The 20,293-nt window shown below is 44.8% G+C and overlaps 1 protein-coding gene across 12 annotated transcripts in view; it reads left to right on the top strand.

Annotated features, from left to right (window-relative positions):
- The window catches only part of LOC139367028 (receptor-type tyrosine-protein phosphatase mu-like), a 296,813-nt gene that overhangs the window by 155,755 nt on the left and 120,765 nt on the right, over nt 1-20,293 (top strand). For all 12 annotated transcript variants that reach the window (XM_071104931.1, XM_071104928.1, XM_071104927.1 and 9 more), the window contains exons 8-11: nt 8,609-8,917; nt 10,375-10,484; nt 16,599-16,800; nt 17,047-17,149. In XM_071104931.1, the coding sequence (XP_070961032.1) occupies nt 8,609-8,917; nt 10,375-10,484; nt 16,599-16,800; nt 17,047-17,149 (724 nt within the window). The remainder of the gene's footprint in view (nt 1-8,608; nt 8,918-10,374; nt 10,485-16,598; nt 16,801-17,046; nt 17,150-20,293) is intronic.

Raw genomic sequence — 20,293 nt, 5'->3', positions numbered from 1 at the left:
TGAAGAGGAGATGATATGGTGGAGGGAGGGAAAGAGGGATCGTAAACAGAAGGTCAGCTGATTTGGGCTGTCACCCACACAGTGGCAGGCGCTCCTTCTGACTGAGATGGTGCGTGTGTGTGTGTGGGTTGTCCCAATAGAATAGATAGAGGTGTATATATTAATTCAGTCATCTCTGTCCTCATATTTGTCATAGCAAGGTGTGACATGCTTAGTTTTGAAGTCATTTTCTGCTGATAGCATATCCAAGTTAAGTTAGGCCATGCAGACCCTACTGCTTTGTACACTGCCTGATAGGAGCTACTGTGTGCAGCCGCCAGTGTCTCCTCTGTGTGGTTGAGATGTTGACCTCACTCTAAATGGCCAATTATAGACCCCCTCTTTTCTGGGTTTTAATAGAGACGCTCTCTTTCTCTTCCTCCTCCATGCTGGGGTCAGGAGTCATCCTATAGGGCATTCATTAATTATTGTTTTACCGCTGTCTGTTCGATGCTCGGGGAATTGGAAAGGGACGGAATTACTGCTGTGGTCAGGACATAAGTGAAGTGTACACAACACCGCTCCCTTTGACTGGGAATGAATTCCCAGGTATCTGGAATGCTGGAGTTATTGATTGATGGGTGGAAAGGGGTAAGAGGCCCTGTGGGCTGTTTACTGTCACAACTCCCTTGCTCGCCTATCTATCTCTCTTTCTCTTTCTTGGCAAACTCTATATTTATCTGTCTTTCTATCACGCTCTTTTTCTCACTCTTTCTTCCTCTTGGCTCTTTCAATACTTCTTCTGCTCTCTTTTCTCTCAAATTCGCTCTCTTTTTACCTACACACACTCTCTCTCTCTCTCTCTCTCTCTCTCTCTCTCATTCTCCCTCCTTGCTCTTTGAGTAGGATTCAGTGGTACGGTTATGGTATAGCATATACAGTCGTTTTGAGAATGAGACAAATATACATTTTCACAAAGTCTGCTGCCGCAGTGTCTTTAGATATTTTTGTCAGATGTTACTATGGAACACTGAAGTATAATTACAAGCATTTCATAAGTGTCAAAGGCTTTTATTGAGAATTACATGAAGTTGATGCAAATAGTCAATATTTGCAGTGTTGACCCTTCTTTTTCCAGACCTCTGCAATCCGCCCTGGCTTGCTGTCAATTAACTTCTGGGCCACATCCTGACTGATGGCAGCCCATTCTTGTATAATCAATGCTTGGAGTTTGTCAGAATGTGTGGGTTTTTGTTTGTCTACTTGCCTCTTGAGGATTGACCACAAGTTCTCAATGGGATTCAGGTCTGGGGAGTTTCCTGGCCATGGACCCAAAATATCAATGTTTTGTTCCCCGAGCCACCTAGTTATCACTTTTGTCTTATGGCAAGGTGCTCCATCATGCTGGAAAAGGCATTGTTCGTCACCAAACTGTTCCTGTATGGTTGGAAGAAGTTGCTCTTGGAGGATGTGTTGGTACCATTCTTTATTCATGGCTGTGTTCTTAGGCAAAATTGTGAGTGAGCCCATTCCCTTGGCTGAGAAGAAACCCCACACATGAATGGTCTCAGGATGCTTTACTGTTGGCATGACACAGGACTGATGGTAGCGCTCACCTTGTCTTCTCCGGACAAGCTTTTTTCCGGATGCCCCAAACAATCGGAAAGGGGATTCATCAGAGAAAATGACTTTACCCCAGTCTTCAGCAGTCCAATCCCTGTACCTTTTGCAGAATATCAGTCTGTCCCTGATGTTTTTCCTGGAGAGAAGTGGCTTCTTTGCTGCCCTTCTTGACACCAGGCCATCCTCCAAAAGTCTTCGCCTCACTGTGCGTGCAGATGCACTCACACCTGCCTGCTGCCATTCCTGAGCAAGCTCTGTACTGGTGGTGCCCCCATCCCACAGCTGAATCAACTTTAGGAGACGTTCCTGGCACTTGCTGGACTTTCTTGGCGCCCTGAAGCCTTCTTCACAACAATTGAACCACTCTCTTTGAAGTTCTTGATGATCCGATAAATGGTTGATTTAGGTGCAATCTTACTGGCAGCAATATTCTTGCCTGTGAAGTCCTTTTTGTGCAAAGCAATGATGACTGCACGTGTTTCCTTGCAGGTAACCATGGTTGACAGAAGAAGAACAATGAATCCAAGCGCCACCCTCCTTTTGAAGCTTCCAGTCTGTTATTCAAACTCAGTCAGCATGACAGAGTGATCTCCAGCCTTGTCCTCGTCAACACTCACACCTGTGTTGAGAGAATCACTGACATGTCGTCAGCTGGTCCTTTTGTGGCAGGGCTGAAATGTAGTGGAATTTTTTTGAGTGGGATTCAGTTCATTTGCATGGCAAAGAGGGACTTTGCAATTCATCTGATCACTCTTCATAACATTCTGGAGTATATGCAAATTGCCATCATACAAACGGAGGCAGCAGACTTTGTGAAAATTAATATTTGTGTCATTCTCAAAACTTTTGGCCATGACTGAACTGTACAGTATTTGTACATCAGCTGTGAATGGGCTCCTGTTGATAGCCATCCAGTAATTGCACTGCTCCTCTAAACACTCCCCATCACTCCCCCCTTTGATCTGCTGTCAGTTTTTGAGCACTCCCCAGGGTTTTGAAAAGGTTGCTCACAGATTAGATGGCTGTGTTTTCTTTATAAAAGGCCCCAGACTTCCCTAACTCCTGTTGAAGGTACACTATATATACAAAAGTATGTGGACACCCCTTCAAATGAGTGGATTCAGCTATTTCAGCCACACCCGTTGATGACTGGTTTATAAAATTGAGCACACAGCCATGCAATCACCATAGACAAACATTGCCAGGAGAATGGCCCATACTGAATAGCTCAGTGACTTTCAACATGGCACCGTCATAGGATGCTAACTTTCCAACAAGTCAGTTTGTCAAATTTCTGCCCTGCCAGAGCTGCCCCGGTCAACTGTAAGTGCTGTTATTGTGAAGTGGAAACGTCTAGGAGCAACAATTGCTCAGCAGTGAAGTGGTAGGCCACACAAGCTCACAGAATAGGACTGCTGTTGTGCGTTGCACGTAAAAAATCGCCTGTCCTCAGTTGCAACACTCACTACCGAGTTCCAAACTGCCTCTGGAAGCAACGTCAGCACAAGAACTGTTTGTTCGGGAGCTGGGTTTCGATGGCCGAGCAGCCGCACACAAGCCTAAGATCACCATGCGCAATGCCAAGCGTCGGCTGGAGTGGTATAAAGCTGGCCACTATTGGACTGTGGAGCAGTGGAAACGTGTTCTCTGGAGTGATGATTCACACTTCATCATCTGGCAGTCCGACGAACGAATCTGGGTTTGGCGGATGCCAGGAGAACACTACCTGCCCCAATGCAGTGCTAACTGTAAAGTTTGGTGGAGGAGGAATAATGGTTTGGGCTAGACCCCTTAGTTCCAGTGAAGGGACATGTGTAATTATTTGTATGAACATAAGATTCAACAACTGAGACATAAACTGAACAAGTTCCACAGACATGTGACTAACAGAAATTGAATAATGTGTCCCTGAACAAAAAGTAACAGTCAGTATCTGGTGTGGCCACCAGCTGCATTAAGTACTGCCGTGCATCTCCTCCTCATATACTGCACCAGATGTGCCAGTTCTTGCTGCGATATGTTACCCCACTCTTCTACCAAGAAATCTGCAAGTTCCCTGACATTTCTGGGGGGAATGGCCCTAGCCTTCACCCTCCGATCCAACAGGTCCCAGACGTCCTCAATGGGATTGAGATCCGGGCTCTTCGATGGCCATGGCAGAACACTGGCATTACTGTCTTGCAGGAAATCCCGCACAGAATGAGCAGTATGGCTGGTGGCATTGCCATGCTGGATGGTCATGTCAGAATGAGCCTGCAGGAAGGGTACCACATGAGGGAGGAGGATGTCTTCCCTGTAACGCACAGCGTTGAGATTGCCTGCAAAGACAACAAGCTTAGTCCGAAGATGCTGTGACACACCGCCCCAGACCATGACGGACCCTCCACCTCCAAATTGATCCCGCTCCAGTGTACAGGCCTCGGTGTAACGCTCATTCCTTCGACGATAAATGCGAAGCCCTTCGACGATAAACGCGAATCCAACCATCAACCCTGGTGAGACAAAACTGCGACTCGTCAGTGAAGAGCACTTTTTGCCAGTCCTGTGGTCCAGCGACGATGGGTTTGTGCCCATAGGCAACGTTGTTGCCTGTGATGTCTGGTGAGGACCTGCCTTACAACAGGCCTACAAGCCCTCAGTCCAGCCTCTCTCAGCGGACATTCTAAGCACTGATGGAGGGATTGTGCGTTCCTGGAGTACCTCGGGCAGTTGTTGTTGCCATCCTGTACCTGTCCCGCAGGTGTGATGTTCGGCTGTACCGTTCCTGTGCAGGTGTTGTTACACGTGGTCTGCCACTGCAAGGACGATTAGCTGTCCGTCCCATCTCCCTGTAGCGTCTCACAGTACGGACATTGCAATTTATTGCCCTGGCCACATCTGCAGTCCTCATGCCTCCTTGCAGCATGCCTAAGGCACATTCACGCACATGAGCAGGGACCCTGGGCAGTAGAAAGGCCTCTTTTAGTTTCTTAAGTTTTTTCATAACTGTGACCTTACAGAAGGTAGGCAATTGAGCTGTTAGTGTCTTAACGACCGTTCCACAGGTGCTTGTTCATTAATTGTTTATGGTTCATTGAACAAGCATGGGAAACAGTGTTTAAACCCTTTACAATGAAGGTCTGTTAAGTTATTTGGATTTTTACTAATTATCTTTGAAGACAGGGTCCTGAAAAGGGACCTTTCTTTTTTTTGCTGAGTATATTAATGCTACAGCATACAATGGCATTCTAGAGAATTCTGTGCTTCAAATTTTGTGGCAACAGGTTGGGGAAGCCCCTTTCCTGTTTCAGCATGACAATGCCCCGTGCACAAAACGAGGTCCATACAGAAATGGTTTGTCGAGATCGGTGTGGAATAACTTGACTGGCCTGCACAGAGCCCTGACCTCTACCCCATCGGAAACCTTTGGGATGAATTGGAATGCCGACTGTGAGCTACAGGCCTAATCGCCTAACGTCGGTGCCCGATCTCACTAATGCTCTTGTGGCTGAATGGAAGCAAGTCCCCGCATCAATGTTCCAACATCTAGTGGAAAGCCTTCCCAGAAGAGTGGTGGGTGTTATAGCAGCAAAGGGGGGACCAACTCTGTGTTAATGAGGGGGGACCAACTCATGATTTTGGAATGAGATGTTCGATGAGTAGGTGTCCACATACTTTTGGTCATGTAGTGTAGTTCTCTCTCTCTCTCGCCCCTTTTCTTTCCCTCTGCCTCTCACATACTCATGCCTCATTCACAGCGGTAACATTTCATGGGCTGTGGAGAGAGAGAAACATTTTTGTCTCCTCTTCTGTTTCCTGATTGGAATTGTTGTTCTGATGTAGGTTTCATCCTACACCTCTGTCACCAGGGTTTTTACCCTTATCTAATTCATCATTATTCATTATTATTATCCTTTTGAAAAGGAACTTTTGACCCCAAAAATGTTTTTGCTCTCCGGCTTTCCATTGGGACATTTTCAGTGGAATTATGCCGAAGTGCTCCAATTATGCTTTCAAGTATTCAAAGTTATGTTTTTCTATTCGCAATCAACACATAAAGGAAACAGTAAGCACTCTTCTGCGATTGCCATTGTGCTCTCCCCTCCTCTGGATTACTTTGAATGTCTCGCAGCATCGGCGGACACTTAAGCTGCAGCTCCTGAAAAGTGAAGAAGACTAGATGTGCAGTGGAAGACTCCTCAGGCCTACTATCCAGCTGAGCTCCCTGTCAGTTAAGCCAGTGATTACCGTGTAGAACGGTGACAATGTTACACACAATGGGCTCTGGATTGCACAGTCGTACGAGTACAATGGGAAAGTGCACTGGAGACTTGAAAACTGTGGTTTAGCGAGAGGTACCTATCCTCAATCCTAGCTTTTAAGAGCCAAGTGGGGTTAGGTGAGTGAATGCTGTGTAGGTGAGTAGACCATGGAATCACAGATGATAGATGGTGCTTTGTCATCAGCTATGTTCATGTGATGTCAACTGAATAGTGCATTGAAACTATTGTGCTTATGAGGTGAAATGGAGATATCTGGCACAATTCCACCAGCACTTCCTATTAATATATATTTTGAGTATATTGGAGGACAATTGTCTTCCTGATCAACTGAGGGGAGTTATGAATGGCCAACAGTGTCCATCTCTGTCCTTGCATTATCAGGCTGGCTGCCTGTACTCAACAGTACCTAAACCAAAGAGCCACAGACCAATGTAACCCGACTGTCATCACCAGAGACATGCTAGCCTGCTCTTCCGAGACCACTCACAGGCCCTTTGGATATGCATCAAAGACTAGAGGGAACAGAAAATACACTGTTGGCATTTTCAAGTCCCACACCTGCACCGCAACTGTCCCCCATTTTTTTCAGCACCGGGAGTTTGTTGTGTGATAGATGCAGCCACGCGCCAAAGAAGCTTTTAGTTCAGCCCACAGAAGCTCTCAAGCTCTCTCAATCGCATCAACAGTCGAGGAAAGAAGAGAGGATGTGTCTTTTGTGTGGCAATTTTCGCCCCCCCTTCTCCTTTTTTCTCCCACAATGCTGCTCTCGAATACAAAGACATCCCTGTCCTCTTGAAATCTACATCTTTGATTTCGTAGAACAAAGGGTTGAGCCTTGCAGGGTACTCAGTGATATTAAGAGGTATTTCAATGAAGCATTGATTTGTGCTTTAATCTTACACTTAGTATTGCGTTGTAATGAGCACGCTTTGGCCCACAAGCTAATGTTGAACAACACGAAAGATGAACGCAGGGTTTGATTCTGACTTGCACACGTGTCCTCCTCACACACGCTTGCACTACTAAGCCGGTGGTATAGCGTTTCTCCCCTTCTTCTCTTGACATTCCTCATTTGGAGTGGCTCTAGGTGGGAGGTCAGCCATAGTCTTCTTTCTCCCCATAACAGTGAGTGTGACCTTGCTTTCCTCTCACGGTATATCACCTTCACACATTTCCACAACACAGCGCTCTGATCCTGTGTTTAGGAAATTGAATAGAGAGGTTATCTGCTAGCTTATGTCTGTATTCTTGGAAAATACTCCTCATCCTCCCTATATCCTACTTTTGTTTAGTGGAAACGGGACATGATTGAAGATAAATGAAAATATCCAGCCAAATGTGGGATTACTATGGTGGAATCTAAGCCTTGGACAATATTTGATTGATCAAAATCTACATAACAGACGATAGGAGATTAGTGGATTAGTCTGTCGTAATCAGAAAGGTCTTACTCCTTTGGGATGTTGCGCAAAACTGCAAAAGGAAGTGTAAAAATAGAGTAAGAGTGCTGTTAGATATCCTTTCATCCATCTCTTTTGTCTGATCATCTCTGTGATGCATGTAGTTGGCTGCACTTCTCAATTCAGCTGAAGTTAAAAGTTGATGACTTCAGAGACCTTTCTGGAAGTGCGGAAGGTTCTGATTTTAGTGATTAATGCCATAAATCTAAGGAGTGCGAGTGACTGGCTTGTCAGAATCTGATTTCTGCCTGTAAAACGCCTTCCCTGAGAACTTTATTACAAGACTGCTGATTAAAAGGTGCTCCCAGCCCCTTTATTTTAATCTCGGCTCCCTCGTGCTCCGAATAGAAATACAAATTTAAAAAATGGACTCTATACTTAGATACTTAGATACTTGGATATTCATATAAACCCAGGACAAAATAGAGTCCTGTCCATGAGCTGCATGTTTTTTCAAGATGTCCTCTCAATGTCAGCAGAAAGAGAAATGAACAATGTTAAACCACTTGGCATCTCCTTTTCTGTCTTTGTTGCCATGGCATTAAACCACACAGGTTTTGTCTCTGACCTAATCTTTGTCACAGAGTCGGTGGACATGGAGAGGATTATACAAGTACAATTGAATGGGTTTTGCCCACTCATGGTTTCCATCCAGCTTCAATTGGAACTTGGTCTCCTTATCAGAGTCCACCCGGGCTTGCCAAATTGCCTATCTGGTGGCTCCCGTGGTCCGAGAGCAGCATGGCTCATGTAACTCTTAAGTGTTAGAGCGCTAAATTCCACAGAGATGGACTGCCAATTGAACCCAGGATGGAAATGTATCCTATTACAGTGCTGTGTGTGGCTGCCTTCACTTAACATGGGAGAGAGTAGAGATCAGATAGAGCAGGAACCATGGCTCTCTTATTAGACCTGATGGGTTCTAGAGGGCCTGGGGTGGCTGTCTGGACAGAAGTGTTGGGAACATGTCCTATTTCCTGTCAGAGTGGGGTACCCCAAGGATCAGTGGTGGGACCATTACCATTCCCAGTCAGAGCGGGGAGACTAGGTGGTTACACAGTGCCACAGCAGGTAAAGGATGAGTAGGTAGGAGGATTGGGATGTTGTTTTTGATGCTTGCCAACATTCCTAGCTTTTAGATAACAAAAAGCTATATTAAAATAATGGTAAAAATCTTTTAAATACGTTTAATAATCTCCATGTTTGACACAGGCTGCAATAAATTAGTGTTGATGTTATCTTTATGATTGACTAACTTTTCCCCTCCTGTCCCCTTCTTTAAAGACCCCATGCACGGTCCCCGAAGACTGGAGGTGGTGGACATCAAGTCCAAGCAGATCACAGTGCGCTGGGAGCCCTTCGGCTACAACGTGACCCGCTGCCACAGCTACAACCTGACTGTTCAGTACCGCTACCGGGCCGGCGGCAAGGAGGAGACCCGGGAGGAGGTGTGCTACGACACGCTGAGTGTGGCTCCGCAGCACACCATCCGGAACCTGTCACCCTACACCAATGTCAGTGTCAAGCTGGTGCTGAGGAACCCAGAGGGCATCAAGCAGAGCACGAATGTAGGCGTGCTGACCGATGAGGATGGTGGGTGCTCCAAAAGAGGGAGATGGGTGGGGGGGAAAGAGAGTGGGTGGGGGGGAGCATGGTGGGTGGGGGGGTAGCATGGTGGGTGGGGGGAGCGTGGTGGGTGGGGAGAGCGAGCAGGTGGGGGGGGAGAGCGAGCGAGCGAGTGGGGGGTGGGGAGATAGAGAGAGCGTGCGAGAGAGGATGGGGCAGAGGTCTGGGGGAGAGAGAGAGGGAAGGAGATGGGGGAGGGAACGGGAAAGGGAAAAATAGAGAAAGCTTCTAACAATTGAAATAGAGTTGATCCCAACTCTGCCAACACTTCCAACATTCAGCCTTTCAAGGTCATCATTGGGGTCTAAGAGAGCACAAAAGCATGAGGGCTTGTGTTTCAATAAGGGAAAGATAGTTATTTGAAAACACTTACATTACCTTCTTTTGATACGTACATCTACTTCTGTGATGCTTCATTTGTTTTTTTCCTCCTTTGGCACTCAAGGCCATTTGAAGATTACAATCTCACTCTGCTCCTCAATAGCCCTTTGGAGGTTATTCAAATTGATATCAAACGTTCAAAGGACCTCTAATGGAATTATCTGCATGATAACAAGTTTAACTTTTCCAAATGAGTATAGGAGGTGCATTTAAGTTGCACTGCTTTTCAAAAAGAAATGTAGAAACTAGAAACCTTTGACCCTGTTATGAGGAAGAAAATGGAATGGTTTGCTTTCCTTTCATTTAACTTTTTTGCCAGTGAGTCTACATTTTCTAGCTGTCCTTGACCCTAATGCTAGTTTGTTTTGCTTCCGATTCAATATACAATGCGAGGACCCAGAGCTCTGTATCAGTTTACTGTAGTGTGCCTACAGCCATGCTGTAAAGCCTCTGTATCAGTTTACTGTAGTGTACCTACAGCCATGCTGTAAAGCCTCTGTATCAGTTTACTGTAGTGTACCTACAGCCATGCTGTAAAGCCTCTGTATCAGTTTACTGTAGTGTACCTACAGCCATGCTGTAAAGCCTCTGTATCAGTTTACTGTAGTGTACCTACAGCCATGCTGTAAAGCCTCTGTATCAGTTTACTGTAGTGTACCTACAGCCATGCTGTAAAGCCTCTGTATCAGTTTACTGTAGTGTACCTACAGCCATGCTGTAAAGTCAATAAAATAAAACAAACCATGCTGTGCTCTCACAACAGCTTTTAGGAGGTTCCATCTAATGTGCCTTATTGAAGTAGTTGAAAGAGACAACGGCAGAACCATGACCGCCCTGCGCCCCCATGAGACCTCAGTTGATCCTTTTCACCAAATCATTCAAGCTTGGTCTGGAGAAAGTTTGCCGCCAACCAACCGCCCAATCTATGGGAATCACAATGTCGATTTATGATGGTGTTAGGATGTTGAAGTGGCTCAATATCGAAAATGGTCGATATTTAATTTGCTCTGAATTTATTTCCCCCTCGTCCCTCTCCTCCATAGTGCCTGGCGCTGTGCCACTCGAGTCCATCCAGGGGAGCACGTACGAAGAGAAGATCGCCCTGCGATGGCGCGAGCCTGTCCAGACCTACGGTATCATTAAGCAGTATGAGGTAAGATCTGAGAAACTCCCTAGCCCATTTGCCCACCCAGGCCCAGCTCTCCTTCTCTCTCGCCCCCCCCCCCCCCCTCTCTCTCGCTTCCTCCCCCCTCTCTCTGTCGCTTCCTCCCCCCCTCTCTCTGTCGCTTCCTCCCCCCCTCTCTCTGTCGCTCCCCCCCCCCTCTCTGTCGCTCCCCCCCCTCTCTCTGTCGCTTCCTCCCCCCTCTCTGTCGCTTCCCCCCCCTCTCTGTCGCTCCCTCCCCCTCTCTCGCTTCCTCCCCCCTCTCTCTCTCTCCCCTCTCTCGCTTCCTCCCCCCTCTCTCTCTCTCTCTCCCCTCTCTCGCTTCCTCCCCCCTCTCTCTCTCGCTTTCTTCCCCCTCTCTCTCTCTCTCTCTCTCTCTCTCTCGCTTCCTGGGCAGCCTCTTTCAATAGCAAGGCAATGCTCACTGACTCTGAACATAGTCAAGGATTTTCTTAAATTTGGGTCAGTCACTGTGGTCAGATATTCTGCTACGGTGCACTCCCTCTATTTAGAGCCAAATAGCATTCTAGTTTGCTCTGCTTTTCTTGGTTTTTTTCTCTCAATGTGCCAAGTAATTATCTTTTTGTTTTCTCATGATTTGGTTGTTTCTAATTGTGTTGCTTGACATTTGCTCAGGACATTGTTTTTACTGAGGAAATGTAGGAGTCTGCTATTAATGATTATGCAGAGGATTTTCCCAAGGTTGCTGTTGACTCATATCCTACAGTAGTTATTGGGGTCAAATTTGGTCTCCACTTTTGTGGATTGGGGTGATCAGTCCTTGGTTCCAAGTATTGGGGAAGATGCCTGAGCTGAGGATGATGTTTAGGTAAAGCCAATTAAAATGTGTGGTTTGTATGTTTGATCATTTAATATAGGATACCGTCAACACCACAGGCCTGTGGTTTGTATTTTTTCCTGTAGTTCTTTCAATGAAATTGGAGAGTCCAGTGGGTTCTGGTAGTCTTTTTAATAGCTGACTCTAAAATGTGTAATTGATCATGTATATGTTTTTGCTGTTTGTTCTTTGTTATAGGGCCAAAAATATTGGAGAAGTGGTTTATCCATCTCCATTTTGGATAGATAGCTCTTCTTGTTGTTTTTAGCGTGTTCCAATTTTCCCAGAACTGGTTCAATTCAATAGATTCTTCAATTACATTGAGCTGATTTCTGACGTGCTGTTCATTGTGTATTTTTGCACTGTTTGAGTGTTTCAACATAGAGTACCACAGTATGAGTCATAATACCCATAAAACTAGTGTCAAACAAGGGAATGGTTCCAATTTTTTTTCCACAATTTGTTTTTCCCATAGGGGATTTTAGAAACACATCAAATAAGGACTGTGTTTCGTGTAGGACTGTGTTTCGTGTAGGACTGTGTTTCGTGTAGGCTTACCCTTGCGTGACGCATTGATAGCCGCGTGACGTTTATCAATATATTCGCCTGCATTTAAATGCAAATAAGCTGCTAATGTGGCTATTATAAAGAACTACAAATGCCATGATGATGTGGATGAGACTGCCGAATCGAGGCAAAAGTAAGAATCTCTGGATTAACTATCTAATGTTAGCTAAATAATGTAATAAATAAATTGGCAAATTATATTTAAATGGACAATTCTGTGAACTGTATTGTGCAAGTTATAAAAAGACCATACCTGTTAGCAAAGGTGTCAGCCAGAGATGACATGCAGAAGCTTGCAGGGATTTGTAGATTTTCTTGATGTCCACTTTGGTGCTAATCAGCATTTTCGAATCTGAGAGTAAATAGAGCCAAATATATTGATAAAAATCAGCTTGTCCGAGAGAGATTTACATGGTTATCAAAAGGAAATGCAAGGTAATCCTACACGAAGCGCAGCTCTTATCCTTATGGGATAATTGAAGGGTGGAAAAACAATTGGAACCTTTTCCCTGTTTGACTGCTATGTTTTATGGGTATTATACCACCACTGTGGGGCTTTATAATGAAGTTGTAGGCTCAGGTTTGTCGCTGTGTTTTTGGTTGGATCGGTTCCTCAATTCCTTTCTTAGGTTTTTACATTCTTCATCAAACCATTTGTCATTGTTGTTAATGTTCTAAGACTGTCTGTTTGAAATGTTTAGAGTTGATGGAAGCTGAGAGGTCAAATGTACTTTTTAGGCTTTCTTCTGCCAAGTTTACCCCTTCACTTTTGCAGTGAAACATTTTGTCCAGGAAGTTGTCTAAGAGGGATGGAATTTGTTGTTGGCTAATTGTTTTCTGGTTGGTTTCTGCTCTCTCTTTTCTGTCTCTTTCTCTCCCTCTGTCCATCTGTCTCTGTGTCTCTCTCTATATGTCTTTGTCTTTTTCCTCTCGATATCTCTCGCTCTCGGTCTTTCTCGGTCTCCCGCTCTCTCTCTCTAACACACATCCATCTTGTGCCTGGCAGGAGCTGGGCGGCTTCCATCTTTCATTCACTCCGGGCCCTTAATTATCTAATAAATCCAACCTAATAACCTTAAGGCCTGCATGCACTGAGGCTTGTTAACACAATCTATTACCCACTGAAACCCCTCCGACAGCACTCCCAACACCAGCCCAGCCCTGTGCCCCAGAGTGGAGCTCCTAATACAACTGACAAGGAATTAAACGAGTTCCCCAACAACCAGGGAGGAAATTAAAGTTACAACTTGGGACCTTGTTCAATCAGACCCCCGTATACCAAGTTTTGGGCATAAGTCAAAAGTGTAATTGTTTCCCTGAGTTTGTGAGTATGCACATGTGGATTGGTGCCCTCAACAGTACAACGTCAGCGTTAGAACTACAGTCGTAGCCAAAAGTTTTGGGAATGACACAAATATAAATTTTCACAAAGTCTGCCGATTCAGTGTCTTTAGATATTTTTGTCAGATATTATAATGAAATACTGAAGTATAATTACTAGCATTTCATAAGTGTCAAAGTATTTTATTGACAATTACATGAAGTTGATACAGAGTCAATATTTGCAGTGTTGATATTGGTTGTTTGGGAGAAGTTGCTCTCGGAGGAGGTGTTGGTACCATTCTTTATTCATGGCTGTGTTCTTAGGCAAAATTGTGAGTGAGCCCACTCCCTTGGCTGAGAAGAAACCCCACACATGAATGGTCTCAGGATGCTTTACTGTTGGCATGACACAGGACTGATGGTAGCGCTGATGGTGTCTTCTCCGGACAAGCTTTTTTCCGGATGCCCCAAGCAATCGGAAAGGGGATTCATCAGAGAAAACGACTTTTCCCCAGTCCTCAGCAGTCCAATCCCTGTACCTTTTGCAGAATGACATAGGACTGATGGCAGCTTCTTTGCTGCCCTTCTTGACATCAGGCCATCCTCCAAAAGTCTTCGCCTCACTGTGCGTGTAGATGCACTCACACCTTCCTGAGCAAGCTCTGTACTGGTGGTGCCACGATCCCGCAGCTGAATCAACTTTAGGAGATGGTCCTGGCGCTTGCTGGAATTTCTTGGGCGCTTTGAAGCCTTCTTCACAACAATTGCACCGCTCTGCTTGAAGTTCCTGATGATCCGATAAATGGTTGATTTAGGTGCAATCTTACTGGCAGCAATATCCTGGCCTGTGAAGCCCTTTTTGTGCAAAGCAATAATGACGGCACGTGTTTCCTTGCAGGTAACCATGGATGACAGAGGAAGAACAATGATTCCAAGCACCACCCCCCTTTTGAATCTTCCAGTCTGTTATTCAAACTCAATCAGCATGACAGAGTGATCTCCAGCCTTGTCCTGGTCAACACTCACACCTGTGTTAACGAGAGAATCACTGACATGATGTCAGCTGGTCCTTTTGTGGCAGGGCTGAAATGTAGTGGAAATGTTTTTTGGGAGATTCAGTTCATTTGCCTGGCAAAGAGGGACTTTGCAATTAATTGCAATTCATCTGATCACTCTTCATAACATTCTGGAGTATATGCAAATTGCCATCATACAAACTGAGGCAGCAGACATTGTGAAAATTAATATTTGTGTCATTCTCAAAACTTTTGGCCACGACTGTAGATGCCTCTTTTATTGAAAATTATTGAAGTAGCTCTTGCTCTTGTGATATGTTCTCGTAAATCAATCGTGAGTCAGAGAATATACAGTGTGATCTTCAAAGATTGAAGGGACCAAGCATGTATTATTGTAGCGAACACTGTTAAAATAGGCAGTTGAAAAAGTTAATCATCAATCTGCTGGAATTGAAACCGGAGGCATACAGTACTTGAGCCTGGTTGTCATAGGACTTTAATTTGACAGGAGCGTGGGGCATACCTTAGACAGGGTAAAACATGCTGCACTTAATCTGTCTGACATCATCCAGTATTTATAAAGATTGCTGCCTTTAAAATACCCTTCAACAACACTGTGGCGTCAAGACGGAAACATCTGGCCCTCTTCAACATTTACGCAACCTCAAAAGAACCTTCACAACCTTAAAATAACTTTCACAACTTAATACCGGTTTGAGTCTTATAGCAGTGTGGTTTCCTATAATCCACATTAATACATAAAACATAATTGTAAAGCACTGTTCATGTGAATAGGCTACTGTAGTACTACATGTTTCTTCCATCGCAGCGTTTGCCTTGCGTTTGACATGCACTTCCACTCTCCACACAATGCGATGTTAGAGGCTTTTTAGTGAGTTCAAAAGAGCCATTGTACCAGAACCCAATTTATGCTGAAATTCTCCAATTAAGCTGTCAGGTATGCACATAATGAAATAATATTCTGTCACCTCCACCCCCTGTAACTCTGAGCTGCTATTGTGATCAAGTTGGACAAATCAAAAGGTTTTTTTCTGCCTCATTAGACTCTGATAAAGTCAACCCCATTATCATTGGTTGACATTCAGCTTGCCTCATATGCTCTTCAGTATTTGACTGTGAGCCATGCATCTCTCACTCCAGAACAGCATTTTGTTCAGGGTTGGCACATCTTTACTGTGCTTTGTCTCAGTTCGGCAGTTGTAGTATGGGCTCGTTCTTTGGGGCTTTGCTTTGAAGATGTACAGCTGGGCCTTTGCGTTGAGACGAATTCAGGGCTGTTCTACTATGACGGGTGATACAAGAAAACTTTTGTGTGTTGATTAATTGTCATAAGTCATTAAGTACTTCAATAGCTCTGTATTTAGTACTACGTAGGAGTTGTTCCCTAGGAAATTGTTTCTATGTCTGTTCATTGCATTCTTCAAGTTTGCCAAAGTGTGTGTGTCACTGACCAAAACATGACCACAGTCACCATGGCGACTTCCCCTGCTCCTAACTGAACCCTATCGAATCCTCCTTTCCCAACTGAAAATCCCTCACCCCACCAATCAGTCTTGTGTGTGATAATATTGCTCAATGCTAGCTATCTAGCCTTTTGAAATGATCCAGATGCGTTCCTCTCTCCCTGCCTCCCTCCCGCCCTGCCTGATGAAGACTAATGTCCCACCAGAGCCCTGAGCAGCAGCATTTCACACCTGATGGATACAAATGGCCGCCACCGCACTCCAACACTCCCCATTGTGCTTCTTAATTGGGAATCAGAACAGAATAATAATGGAGCTTTCCATTAGGGGAGACCGAATGATTTATTTAAATGAAGCTTACTGAGAGAGAGGGAGAACTGATAAAGTTATATGAATGAGGGGAGGGACGAGGGGTGTATTCGTCGCTCCGCTGCACTCCCTTTCAGAAAGAAATTCCCGGGGCCTCCAATCTCCTGCTCGATGGGGTGGGGGGTTTAGAATAAAACAAGTGCCCCCCCCCTGCCCAAACTCTCGCTCATTCAATCCATCACAGAAATTACATGGGAGCTGAGCATTTCTGTCTGCTGTTTTTTTTGCCCACAAGTTCCTCCCTTTTCAACGTTGACTTGAAGGAACCTTCTATGGAAAGTTCAGGCCTAGTTTCACTATCAAGGGCTCTGGGTGCAAACTCTAACTTTGTGTACTAACTCTTTCAGTATTGTAGTACATTGTAGTTTTATAGATGTATGCCATTATCTTTACCATACACCAAAACTAACCATAGCTATGACTGTAGCAAGCCTGACGCTAGATTTGAAACTTTGATATAAACTTGTCATATCCAATCATCTAATCTAGGTTGTGTGTCAATCCACAGATCTCCTACAAGGCCTTGAGCTCCTTCGACACGGAGTTTGACCTGACCAACCAGAGCGGCAAGGTGTTTAAGTTCAGCAACGAGACGTCCCACATGTTTGTGGGTCTCTACCCCGGCTCCACATACTCCTTCACCATCCGGGCCAGCACCGTCAAGGGCTTTGGACCTCCCGTCATCACCCAGTTCACCACCAAGATCTCAGGTATGAGAAACTTTGACGAGGACCAAGTAACCAATAATCCTGGACAACCTACTGTAGAGCCCTAAATCTTCCAGGAGATCCCCAGTAATATATAGCTGTGTTCATTGTTCCTGGGTGTAGCGTTTGTCTGCGTTTGTGTGTACTTGCTGTTCTCTGTCTGTCTCTGTCTCCTGTCTCCGGGTCTCAGTCTGTCTTTATTTGTCAGTCAAATCACCGTCTCCTGTGCTCATGTGTCCCCCCCTCCAGCTCCGTTGATGCCAGGCTATGACCAGGAGACTCCCCTGAACCAGACAGACAGCACGGTCACTGTCCTGCTGAAGCCTGCCCAGAGCAGAGGAGCCCCTGTCAGGTAGACCCATTCACACATCAAACAGCCCTACACACACACTCACGTCACACACACACAGTGATAAACACCCTGCCCTCACTCCAGCCACTGTCGTCCTCTCCTCCTCTCGCTCCCACAATTTCTTTCACCGCGCAAACGGCCCTCACAAACGGCCCTCACAAACGGCCCTCACAAACGGGCCTCACAAACGGCCCTCTAATTGATTGTAATTGGCTTGGGAGGCTGGTGGTATTATCCACAACAACATATTTCGTTTTTTAACATTATCAGCATGTATTAATGTGGGCATTTGATCTGAGCAAGCAGCACTTTTTTCCCCTTTTTAAAGATAAGAATAAAGCTGTTCTCTCAGACTCCAAAGATGAGCAATCTCAATCTCCTCCTCTTTCTCTCTCTACTTCTCAATTCTTCCTTCTTCTGGAAGCAAAGATTGTGGTCAAGGGTGTCTCTCCTATGATTTGCACACCGCTGAAAATAAACAGAAATATGCAATACGCTTGCCTGGGAGCATAAACGGTGGTTTGGGCCTTTATTTTTCTCTTGGTTGAGAGAGAAATCAATAACAGTGCTGGCAGATTCCCACACCCCAGCTATGTTATCCTTCCTTCATTGGCCACTACTGCTAGTGCTGCCGATGAGTTCTCCACAAAACCTATGTCTGTCATTTGTGTGTGTGTGTGTGTGTGTGTGTGTGTGTGTGTGTGTGTGTGTGTGTGTGTGTGTGCGTGTGCGGACTGCAGATATGCTAGCCGGTTGGGCTGAGGTTGTCCTTCACACACAGACAGGATATCCTACTACTGTCGTTACTGTAGTTTGCTCTTTAGTCATGAAGTCCTTGCACTGCATTAAGGCAACATTATCACAAGTTCTGTGCTCTTTTAATCATTCATAGACCCACACAGAGACGACGGACACACACACACAGGGGCTGGCCAGCAGCTAGAGTGATTACATGTTTTAATGTTTCAGACTGAGGAGATAACCAGTTTATCTACGGGCCCACACACACACACACACACACAGAGGACAACCTGTCTCTGTTATCAAAAGGAAGGATAAAAGTATTTTAGTATGAAGAAACCAGCCGGTATAAATAAATGAGCGTGTGCTTTAGCACCTGGTGGCCCATCATGAAGTATTTACTATCCACTCCTGTCTGAAGCCACTTTAATGGCCGTTTGAGCAAAGTGACAAAAGACACTGAGAGAAACACAGAGAGGCCTCTCTCTCCACCTCACATGAATAGAGCCTAAGTTACACAGATGGACGGTAGTGATATTAGCCTTTTTCACCTGCCGATCACATTCTGTAAAGGAATGCCCTGAGTGTACTGGAAGTTGCTTTGTATAAAAGTGTGTCATAAGTGGCATATTGTTATTATTTAGATAAGGTAGACTGAGCCAAACACCCGCAAGGTATCCATAAAAAGTAGGGCACTGGAATTCACTCTCCGTCAAACATAATCCTTTTAATTTAACAATTTAACAATAGTGTCACCAGTGACAGGTATCACCCCCCCCCCCCCCCCCCAAATAAATAAATAAAAATACCACTACTGTACGTTAAGATTAACACCAAAAATGTGAAGAAAACTGTCAGCCCTGCTCCAATCCTCCAATCCAAATCAGGTACACTTTTTTTTCTCCCTGATGACCTTTCAACGACTGTCACATGGGCCCGTCGTTGCCATCTTAATTACAGTTAACGGGTCTTAATGAAATCACAGGATTCGCTAATTAGCGCATTGAGGCTGTCTTTTGTTGACTGGTAAGGATTCACTAAAAGATTAAAGAGGGGATTTGCCAGCTAAAATGTTCGCTGGTTTGTATAACTCCTTATAATCCCAGCACAATGTCTCACCAGGAAAATTAAGAAAACCAAAGGCTGTAAATTGGAGCGATATATGATTAATTTGGAATTATTTGTCATTTCGTGACATATTTGAAAAATTCTGATATTGTATATTGAAGAGCATTATCAACTGTCAATTAAGTAACCTAATATGTAGTACTACTGCCTATAGCAATAATCATGATTAAATATGATTCCCAATTTCTATGCCTTTGACGTTTCTTTGAGATTCCTAGGCCTTGGTCACAGCAGTGTTCTGGCTTGACAACGCAGTGTGCATTTTCATTCAATAGGCGATTATGCTCATTAACGTGTGTTTTTCAAAGGTCCATGACATTAAGAAGGGTCTCCTTCAAAGTGTAACTTTTGTGTTTCCAGCTACCACCATGATTTGTAGGAAGGTGATCTCAGCACTCTGAATCAAAGTGTGCGTGCATGCTTGCCAGCTACTCACTTGTTACATATGTAGCAGTCTGTTGAGAAGAAAGGTGACAAACACACTTAGTCAGGAGCTCCATATCCCTTCAAAAGAAGATGCGGGTGGGCTGAGGAGACAAGAAACTAAGTTGAAAGTCAAGGAGAAAATAGAGGGCAGGAGATAAAAAAGGAGGATGTTGATGAAAAACAGGATTTGAAGGAGTCTCCTCTTTTACTCCCTCCAGCATATTATGACAGAATGACAGTGGAGAACTACACAGTAGAGAGAGTTAGTCAGAAAGAGTCAGACGAAGAGAAAGAATTAGTCAGAAAGAGTCAGACGGAGAGAGAGTTAGTCAGAAAGAGTCAGACGGAGAGAGAGTTAGTCAGAAAGAGTCAGACGGAGAGAGAGTTAGTCAGAAAGAGTCAGACGGAGAGAAAGAGAAAGAGTTAGTCAGAAAGAGTCAGACGGAGAGAGAGTTAGTCAGAAAGAGTCAGACGGAGAGAAAGAGAGTTAGTCAGAAAGAGTCAGACGGAGAGAAAGAGAGTTAGTCAGAAAGAGTCAGACGGAGAGAAAGAGAAAGAGTTAGTCAGAAAGAGTCAGACGGAGAGAGTTAGTCAGAAAGAGTCAGACGGAGAGAGAGTTAGTCAGAAAGAGTCAGACGGAGAGAGAGTTAGTCAGAAAGAGTCAGACGGAGAGAGAGTTAGTCAGAAAGAGTCAGACGGAGAGAGAGTTAGTCAGAAAGAGTCAGATGGAGAGAAAGAGAGAGTTAGTCAGAAAGAGTCAGACGGAGAGAAAGAGAGAGTTAGTCAGAAAGAATCAGACGAAGAGAAAGAGTTAGTCAGAAAGAGTCAGACGGAGAGAAAGAGAGAGTT

This window comes from Oncorhynchus clarkii, chromosome 15 (assembly GCF_045791955.1).
Source record: "Oncorhynchus clarkii lewisi isolate Uvic-CL-2024 chromosome 15, UVic_Ocla_1.0, whole genome shotgun sequence".
In the NCBI taxonomy this organism is placed as follows: domain Eukaryota; kingdom Metazoa; phylum Chordata; class Actinopteri; order Salmoniformes; family Salmonidae; genus Oncorhynchus; species Oncorhynchus clarkii.
This window is presented reverse-complemented; position numbering and strand designations above follow the sequence as displayed.